Source organism: Sesamum indicum, linkage group LG12, assembly GCF_000512975.1.
Source record: "Sesamum indicum cultivar Zhongzhi No. 13 linkage group LG12, S_indicum_v1.0, whole genome shotgun sequence".
Taxonomy (NCBI): Eukaryota; Viridiplantae; Streptophyta; class Magnoliopsida; order Lamiales; family Pedaliaceae; genus Sesamum; species Sesamum indicum.
Window position 1 is genome coordinate 1862557 of NC_026156.1, and position 10359 is coordinate 1872915.

The following is a 10359-nucleotide window of genomic DNA, read 5'->3' on the forward strand; positions in this document are numbered from 1 at the left end:
TAATGAAGAAGAAAAAAATAATGTTTATTTGGCTCAATTAAAATATATAGCAATAATAGATATAAAGTAGTACTTTTTGTTCCAACCAATAATACAGAACATAAGTATTTTTAATTATATTTGTTTGCATTTAATCAAGATAAAAATATAATTGCAAAAACTTAATTTGGATTCAAGAGCTTAAATTTGATATTATAAGTTTATAGAAATAAAACTTTTTTCCAGGTCAGAATTTGTTTTGAATTTTAGTTTTAATAAAATTAATTATCAAATAATGCATCATCTTATAAATAGTTATAAAAAAAATTATTATAAGGGTAAGTTACATTTTTTCCCTATTTAGTCACTTATTCACTTTTTGTCCCTAACGTATGCGTGACATGATTTTGGTTCCTAATGTTAATTTATAAAGTTTTATAAATTTGGTCCCTCATTCGACAGTAGGACCAAATTCATAAAAATTTGTAAATATTAGGAATTAAAATCGTGGGACGTACATATCAGTAACCAAATTAAATAGGCTATATATAGGGACAAAAAATCGAATTTACCTCAATTTTAATTATTTGCTGACTTACAAAATCAAAAAGCGATGTCATATTGCTTCGAAACAACATTGTACCCTGATAAATCGTAATGCGAATAAGCAATAGTTAAATTTAAACCAATCATATAGCAAATATAATTAATACACTGCAGGGTGTCATATGCTAATTTCGTTAGGCAAAGAATTTCTCTTAATAGGTCCGATGGAGTGTGAAATCCAGTAAATTTGAACTTCAATCTAAAAGACGAAGGAAAAAACTAAAGGTCACAGTGACACATCTAATAAAATTTGAATTACCAGAAAGAATGAATTGAGAAGTAGCAATCCCAGTAAAAATACTCATAATTATAGTTTTCTATATATATATATATATATTCCATGTCTACTTTCTATAGTAAAATTTCGAAAAATTTACATCTGTGGTCCAAGCGGCAGTCGATTCATAAGCTGCTGATAAACAGAGGCCCCATTAGAGGAGTTCAAACCAGTATCTGTTACAGGCTCCACTTTTGGTTCTCCTTTGGGCAGCATGTAGCCTCCTATGTCATTCACAGGCCGAGGTTGATGTCCTAAATATGGATTAACTGGCATTACTGGTAACTTGCCTTGGTTAGGTCCCAAGCCGAGACCAGGGAAGCCAGGCTGATTCATTCCGAACCCATAGCCAGGACCTGGTCCCAGCTGTGGCCTGCTCAGGTTACCGAATGAGCCCATCGAAGGTCTTTCATACCGGGGTATACTGCCGCGGATTTGAGAAGGCTCGGGCCGGTGTATGTGACTTGAAGCAGAAGGAGCTTGCCGGCTAGGAAGTGTGTTTTGGAGCCCGGAGTTGGAGTGGCCACTGTTGCGGGCTGCAGGTACGTCGTGGTTGTGCTTACCCTCATAAGTGGTTATCACTGACTTCAGGTCATGAGAAGCTCTCTCGACATGCTTACGGACATTGCAGCCAGCACTTGTGCACTTGTAGTAACTCCTGCATCAGATATTTCAAACAATCAATCGTCTGTTGTTACTTTTTAACAATTATACAATTGCTACATTGCTTGCTTTTGTGTAATTAAGCAATGAACCAGAGATTAACCTTGGATTTGGATTTCCTTTGACAACTTTCTGCCCATATTTGCGCCAACGATATCCATCATCAAGTATGTCCACCTCACTGGTTGTCTGGACGACAACTCTTGGCTCCCTTATGGCTCTGGTATTTCCACTCATCTCTGGAGTATAAGTTTCAAGTTTCCTAGAATGCAAAAGAGGTGAAAAGTATGCATTAAGTTATCTTCATATCAAGGCCCCTAATGAATAATTTAAATCAGAAAAGTGGAAACCTTCTCTTGGATTCCAACTCATCTCCTTCACCATCATAACCTAAAGATACACTGCCATGGGTTGCACGATCATCGTCATCCTCGTCATTTGAGAAAGTAGAAGACCTATCCACTCCATCCGCTGACTCATACTGGGTGCCACTTTGAGTCCTCAAAGTAGCATTAGCTCCATTGTTGTATTCTTGGCCTGGCAGAGCGGGGGTAGGGGCTCCTGCCACATTTCCTTGTTGCATAGCAGACCAAACGAGACCGCCATCCGGACCGGTTCCAGGTTGTTCGGAGTCAAGCTGCACATCGTCAAGTGCATTTGAGGACCCGAGAGCTGATCTGCGATTGGGTGGAGGTTTCGGGTGGTTATGGGCTCCCTTGTAGATTATCTCTGTAATGTGACCTTCATGAGACCGTTCCACCTTTTTCTTGACCGGACAATTTGGATGTGTGCACTTGTAGTAACTCCGAGGATACTCACTTCCTTTGACATGTTTCTGCCCATATTTTCTCCAGTTATAACCATCTTCAGCTGGGCTGCCACCAACATTGGGATCTTCACTGCTTCTTTGATCTCCATCCTCATGTGGTTCATCAAAAGGCGGAGAGTGCTCTGCATCACCAACAGGGTTATATGTCTGCTCTGGCACAAGATTGCTGCCTCTATTGTTTTCCAGATGTGATTCAGACAAATTTGCTTGCTGAAACAGTGCATTGTTGTTGTCAGAGTGGACTTTCACAGGCTCTGTACTTTGATGCAGAGGCATGGTATTGGGATGAACCGAGAAACTAACACCAGAAAATGAGTGTGGGGCGAAACCAGAAGGATTTACCTGGTCAGGAATAACAACAAAACATGAATATAAAATTAGTCAAAAACGAATAGTGGATTATGTCTATCAAGTCATAATAAGAACAGAAAGACACGTGGACACCTACAAATATACACAATAGGAGTTAGGGAGAGCGAGCAATTAATTACTTTGTTTGCTGCATTAAAGTAAGGGAAAGAAGCAGATTCGGCAACAGGTTTGAATGCAAATGATGAAGCGTTCGTAACTTCAAAAGTATTCTCCTTGCCCTTATCAGGATTCCCGGTCATTAATGAAGAGATTTGGTTGTTTCCACTTGGGGCAAACAAAAACTTTCCAGTTGTAGGAGATGGCAAAACCTGCGGATAAAGCAAGAGCATTTAAAAATAATGCGAGAAAAATTAGCTGCTTTCCCTTAAATAGAACTAGGAATATGACCTATAGTAAACCTGCATGATATTAGATGGCACATAAAAGACAATACAGCAAAATATAGTGCAGAAAAGCTCATTCAATCTGCAAAAGGAAGCTAAATAAACACTATCGCCCGCCCACCATCACAATCCTGGAGCTAGCACAAAAGCAACACCCCCCACCACGCAGATAACTAGCATGTCCCTTGTGCCTCTTAACTTCATTCGAGATCTCCTAAATTAATTTCTGTAACAGTTCGCAGGAAGGTTTTTCATGAAGAGCATACCAATGAATTGGAGAGGAAAACAGGAGAATCTAGCAGAGTTGTTGGGCTAAGACCAGGAGGAATTGTCAAATAAGGAGACAGAACTTCTGGTTTCTTAGAAAGGTCAGCAGCCCTGATGCTTTCTGTATTCAACCGTGGGGCATTAAATCCAGCCCTAGCTGCCATCCTCTCCACAAGACCTGCTCGGGAGCTCAATTTTGGTTCAACCGGAGCATTTGAGTTGCTTGGTTCATCACCCCCTACACTAGCTTGAATCTGATCCTTCTGATCATGTCCTTCAGGCCCTTGAAACGGGGGAACACTTTTATTTTCGCACTCAGAGTTAGCAGTCGGTCGTGCTGCAACGTCATCACTGATCATTGATGAGAAAAAGGCTCTTGGACTAGGGCTCGGAGGCATCCAGTCTCCCATAATAGCAACATGATCGTCGAACCCACCCATGAGAGTGATCCACTTCCCACTAAACCGAAAAATCACAGAGACAAAACAGAAGCCAGAAACCTGAAAGATTCAGGTGTACACAAGACACAATAACAGTAAAAATCAGATTCCATCTGGTGGTGGAAGAAAATCCTCTAATCACATTATTTATCCAAGGACAGCATAAACACATCAATCCAACAAAGCAGTCAAGACCGACATTTTTCACCTAATCAACAGATTCTCCCTAATTAAAAAGGAACCCATTAATTAAAAACTAAAAATTAGAGAAAGAAATTCTCATGCTATTTATGATATTCTCCAGCTCCCTTTCAGCACCATCACCATTAACAAGCAGAGCCGACAAGAGGAGGCCAACTGAAAACAATAAAGCTAGCTTAACAATGTCTATCAGAAACCAAACTCAGAGGCCGATCAAAGGATTCAAGAACTCTACTTTTAAATCAAAATGGATCAAAGGAAACTAACAAGACCCAAGAATGAATTAAATTACAGTAAGATTCACAGGTAATTAATACTACAAGCACAGTGGAAAAGCAATTAGTTGCTCAATCAGACATTTTCAAACCCAAAATCTTTATGCATGGCCAAGCTCAACTCGAAGGGATGATCCCAATTAAAGTCCCAATCTCCGAAAAGATAAAAAAAACAAGAATTCGAACAGACAAAAGGGACCCCATTCTTCAAATCCTAAAAACCCATCAAGATCTAACAAATAAGGAAACAACACAGTGAAAAAGTGGTAAATAGAAAAAAACCCAGAAAAGCAAACCACAAAAAGCTCTCTCTGCATGGACCATCATCAGGTAGACAAAAAAGGGGGGATGCCACTTAATTTGAGAAGCAAAACATCAATGGCCCAGGTAATAAATTCCTCAATAGAACAAAAATGGCAAAAAGGGACGAACAGAGAAACAACAAAAAACAAATTAAAAAAAAAAAAAAAAAAAAAAAACAATTCCTCAATAGAACAAAAATGGCAAAAAGGGACGAACAGAGAAACAACACAAATTAAAAAAAAAAAAAAAAAAAAATTAAAAAAAAAAAAAAAAAAAAAAAAACTCCATCATTAGTAAATCATGAGCCAAAAAGATTAAGGCAGGCAAGTATTCAGTACCTGAAGAAAACATACAGCAGGCAAACTAAGAAACGGAAGCCCTTTTTCTGACTCTCCTCAGTTCAGTCTCTGCTTATTGAATGAGTTTTTTTTTCCTTCCTCCTTTCAAGAAAGCATACAACAAATAGCCCAGTTCCCTATCAATTTGCTTCTGTTTTCTTTCTCTACTTTCTGGTATGTGTTTCTCTCTCTAGAAAAATGGCTAAGCAGTTGCAAGAATGTGATGGCTGATGAGACAAAAAGATTTCAATTTTTTTTTTTTTTGGGTTTTGGTTTTGGGCAAAATATAAAGGGAAAAATGGTGGGGCTTGTTTGGGGGATATGGTTTTGGGGATCTTTTTCTGGAAAGCAAGATAAGAATAGTACATCAAAAACCTTTCACTCTGACAATTATCTGCACTGATTCAAATAATTGGGTTTCTGGAAAATTATCTAACTCAAATGGTTGGAGTAGATTTTCCATTTTTTATTCCCTAAATATAAGTACATTATATTAATGTAATATAAATGTAATAATCTAAATTATGTTACCTATAACAAATTTCATATTTTCTGGTCTAAATATTTTCTTGTCTAAAAAAATATATATTTTTGGTACTCGGCTGATCAATACTAATATAGAAAATAAATGACATCTACGTTCATAAATAACGGTTAATGATACTAGAGTACTCTAAAATTAAAATAATTAATTTATTCATCTTTATAAATTTTGCACTAACTAATAAATTAAGTTTTTTATAAATATAAGATGAATTTTACACTAACTAATAAATTAATTTTTTTATAAATATAAGATGAATTTTACACTAACTAATAAATTAAATTTTTTATAAATATAATATATTAATTTATTTTATTATATGATATACATGAAAACGGCAAGAAATTTAAAAAAATTACTTTTGTTGGAGTAACCCCACCCCAATGTAGGGCCAAAATGGGAACTTGGACATGTTTGACCAACCAATGGAAGGAGGCCACGCGGAGTAGAGGTTTGACTGGGAAAAAAGTAATTAAAAGGCAGGGTAATAATTGGGTGGTTAAATAATTGGGAAAACAATATAATTGCAGAGAATTGAAATTTTGGCAACTGGCGAGGGATTTGTAACGGCGGAGAGAGTGAGTGAGTCATGTGTACTGTGCTGTCTGTATTGGGTGTAGGTGCTGTAGCACGTGCTCCCTCTCACACTTACTCTGCTTTCCCACCCACTATTTTTCTCTTTTTTCCACTTATATTTACGCTTCCAGAATTAAGAAATATAAATAAATATTTTAGATGCCATCTCTATTTTATTTTTATAATTAATTTAATTGCCTTATAATATTTAATTAATTAAAATTTTAATGTAAAACGTAAATCTGGGCGTTCGATTTTATTTCTAAAAGTCCATTTTTAATTTTATATAATTTCAGTATTTCGAAAATTTGTTTGTTTATTCCAATATCATTAAAAAAAAATCCAATTTCAATGAAAATTTACTGCTCAAGTCTACTTAAAAACAATATTACCATATACATTTCTAGACCTCTAATATTTTTCTGTATTTAGCTGTGACGTGGATATGACGAAACATGTTGTCATGTCATCTTGACTTTTTTTAGAAATAAATATAACATTATACTATGAATTCATAATACATATATAACAAATCAAATTCAAATTAATTCCCATTTCTCACATATATAAATATAAATTTAAAAACACAGATACAAATATATTTTTAATTTTCGGATAAAACCCAATAAAGCATTTTTCACAATTAGAAATAATGAAAACAAAATCAAACGACTCATTTCCGGTAAGTATAACAAAAAGAAAAATATTTAGTAAATATTTTTTTTAATGAGATAGTTAGAATAAATTTGTATCCATTTACTTATTTTTCCATAATTTTTTGAAAAATAAATTAATGTATTAATAAAATTTATTTAAAAAAATAATTAAATTTGATTCCCCAACTCTTGGCGAGTGGAACCCATTTGTTGTAAATGCGGATAAGGACAATTTTGTTAAGACAGATGCGTAAATTAAACTCCTACAACTACGTACTAATAATAATAATTATTATCATTTTATTATTAACAATAATATACGTTCGGAGGTCGGAGCCCCCAAGAAAAATAAACCTAATAAACATATCCCAAATGCTGCCACCTAATATTAATAATAATTCTTTATTTAAAAAAAAAAAAAACAGAGAAAGAGAGAGTTACGGAGATTCAAAGCAAAGCATTATTAGCCGTCTGAGTGCCCAAACAGACAAAAAAGAGAAGCCCGTTTTTATATTATTTTTATTTTAGACCATTTGCTTCTCTCTCCTAATATTTATGTATATTTTTTTTGAACTGTATATTAATTTTAATAAATTTTATTTATTTTATTATAAAAAGATCGATCTATAAAATTTTTTTGTCTCTAACTTATTCCTACGATCGAAAAGTGAGTTTTATTGTGTCTTTAATTAGAATGCAAATATAGTGAAAAATTTAATTTTTTGGTATATGATTTTGATGTTTATTTAATACATATTTGGTTAATAAAAATATATATTTGGAAAAGGGGTAATATATATAATTTATTTCAGAGGAGTATAATTGATATTTTATGAAAAAGGGAAAGCAATGGAATTTTCAAGATTGGTGATGATTAAAGTGATTGTTGGTGGATGTAATGATGCCTCTCATTTACTTATTTGATACAGTCTTGATTCAGTTTGTAACTAATGACTTCATTATTTCATTTAATATCCACTAAAATAATAATGGAAAAAATAAGGTAGAAAGGATGCTTATGGAATTTTCATGATTTTAGAATAACATTAATTAAAATAATTGGGATATTTCATTAGTTTTGTATTGATTGATGTAACGAATTATATTTTATAACAATACCAAAAAAAAAAAAAATAATTACTCAAAAAATTGGCAGCCAAAGGATGAGAATTTTTGTTTGATACACACACGCCAATTGGGAGTATATTGTAGAACCCTAATCTAATTCTAATGTAAGCTTGGATCCAGTCAATTTCTTTTTCTGTTTTCTTATTATTATTAAAAAAATAAAAAGGAAAAAATATCACGTACACTCACAAAACCTTGCTTGTGGTGTGAGACGAATGACTCACGATCAAAAAATCGTGAATCAAGTTTTATATATTTAGGTATATAATATATTTTTTTTATAATAGTATTTTATTTTAAATATATTTGTGATCAATATATTGAATTAGTATTCTAAAAAAATTTTGTTTGAAAAGCTTAATGAAGTGAGGGAGGGGAGAGTTATTACATATTAATTGGAGTGTTAAAATATTACAAGGTGGGTAGGGGGGGGGGGGGGGTAGGGTTGTAAATGTAATAAATGGATGATGATGGGACATGTTGGATCATATGATTGTCTTATCGTTTTTCTTTTTATTTACTCCTAAATTCGCGTTCTGCTCATGTACGGAGCATGTATTTGTCATCTTCCCAATTAAATACAACTCCAGAGGAATCACCGCATTAAACCTGGTATAGATAAGTCCACCACCAATTATTTAAGGTTGGATTTACATGGAATAATTTTAATTTTAAGTAAAATTTTTATACTATATAGGTTTGGAATTTGTTATAATGGTATAAAATATAAAATAAAATAAAAAGTCTAAGGATTTTTAATTTTCTATAACATAAATCTATTCAAATAAATTTGATAAACTGAGCAATCACCATCATGCCTAATCTTCCTTAATCAATGGGATCTAAAATAAAACGTTGTACCTTTCCCATAAACGGGCTCCTAAAAATAATATTTTTAATTATTTTTTTTAAATGGTATACATTTGTTTGGATTCGAATTCATAACTTTCAAATTTATTTAAAAAATTTCAATCTAACACTAAATTAAAGGTTATTTGGTTGGGATGAAAAGTGAGTGTAAAAAAAGCAGAACAATGCAATTTAACCCCCTCTGATATTGCAAATGTGCAAATTACCCCATATAAAAAAAAATAAATAGTAATTTACCTCCCTAGACGGGGAGATAAATTACTTTATTATAAAATATACAATGAGGTAAATTGCTATTTTTTTTTTTCATATGAGGTAATTTGCTCATTTGCAATATCACAGTGGGTGTAATTTGCTCATTTGCAATATTACAAAAGAAAGTAAAACTTGATATATATATATATATATGAAATCCTTTTAGAGCCAATTTTTCTTTTTGTTCGAAATTGAGCAAAAAAAAGTGAAGCTTAAAGGCCATAGAAAATAAAAAATACATTTTTTATTTTTATTTGCTCTATTGCACATACACATAATTTCCCTCCAACTCTTTTTTGCTTCTGCTGATAATACTGGTACATAATTTTTCAGAAAAAGATAACCAATAGTAGGAAAAACTACTACATCGTTGATTAGTGACAATAATTTTTATTTTATTTACACTGAATAGTTTAAAATAAATGCACAATACTCACTTTAATGAATATATTTATTAATACGAAACATTTTCGTTCTTGTTTGATAAATATTTTTACTAATAAGATTTTAATTTTTTTTTAAATTAAAATTATTGTAGGATAATATCTTGTTTACTTTTTTATACAAAATAAAGAGAAAAGAATAATCAATAAAATTACAAAAATTAATTTTATCTTCTCAATCTATTTTTCTGGTACCAAATAAAAAGAATTATTTGAGATTTACCCCTCTTTCGTTCATACCAAATAACTTGTAGGAAAAATATTATTCTTTCTCTCCTCTTTGCCTTTTCACTTTCCTCTCACTTGAACCAAACGAACTCTAAACATTATTAATTTTTGTCAATCGAATTACCTTCATTAAGGAAAAAAAACACTCAATATATGGGCCCAACCATTTGGGGGCCCACAAAAAACCCAATAAACTTCAATATTAGGCCTAGGCCCAATCTAATCAGATCATCAGGAGTTTCTCCCATGGGTCAAATTCTGATCCGTCTAAGACTTGATCAAATTCAAATTAAATACATGCTGACCTCATTAAATTTATTGAAATTATAGTTATATCTCTTAATATTTAATGTAATTATGAATATTTTTTTATTATTTAAAAAATTATAAATATTTATTTAAATAAAAAATAATTATGCAGCCTTTAAAGATGAGGTAGAAATTATCACTTTACCTTTGCTATCTTTTTTTCTTTCAAAAAAAGCATTGAAAAAATATAAAAACATCTAAGTGTGAGTAGAGTAAATAATTCATAAAATATATTAGTCCTAGAAATACTTTAAAAAATATAAAATTATAATTCATAATTTAAAAGGGCATTTTGAATATTTTACCGTAAAAATGGATGCAAACGTAACGGAATATATTCGTTGTTAGACGAATGTTAATTTTTTAAAAAAAAATTGTAATTTTTTCAAACAGATATTTATAATTAAGCAAAACAGT

At 32.2% G+C, this 10359-nt stretch overlaps 1 protein-coding gene across 1 annotated transcript; it reads right to left on the bottom strand.

The window, feature by feature from the left end:
* On the bottom strand, nucleotides 818–5269 carry LOC105175043 (probable WRKY transcription factor 2). The gene is made up of 6 exons (XM_011097356.2): nucleotides 4934–5269; nucleotides 3376–3876; nucleotides 2846–3034; nucleotides 1876–2696; nucleotides 1629–1787; nucleotides 818–1520 (listed from the first exon to the last, which is right to left on the bottom strand). The coding sequence occupies exons 2-6, from the start codon at nucleotides 3814–3816 to the stop codon at nucleotides 959–961; spliced, it is 2172 nt and encodes a 723-aa protein (XP_011095658.1). The 5' UTR covers nucleotides 3817–3876; nucleotides 4934–5269; the 3' UTR covers nucleotides 818–958.

What these genes read in the sequence shown, in the direction of transcription:
- LOC105175043 (XM_011097356.2), bottom strand. Translation starts at nt 3,816, where the DNA reads ATGGGTGGGTTCGACGATCATGTTGCTATTATGGGAGACTGGATGCCT. An exon ending in ACTTTAATGCAGCAAACAAA is followed by an intron (nt 2,697 to 2,845) that starts GTAATTAATTGC and finishes ATTCCTGACCAG; the next exon opens with GTAAATCCTTCTGGTTTCGC. An exon ending in GAGTTGGAATCCAAGAGAAG is followed by an intron (nt 1,788 to 1,875) that starts GTTTCCACTTTT and finishes TTTGCATTCTAG; the next exon opens with GAAACTTGAAACTTATACTC.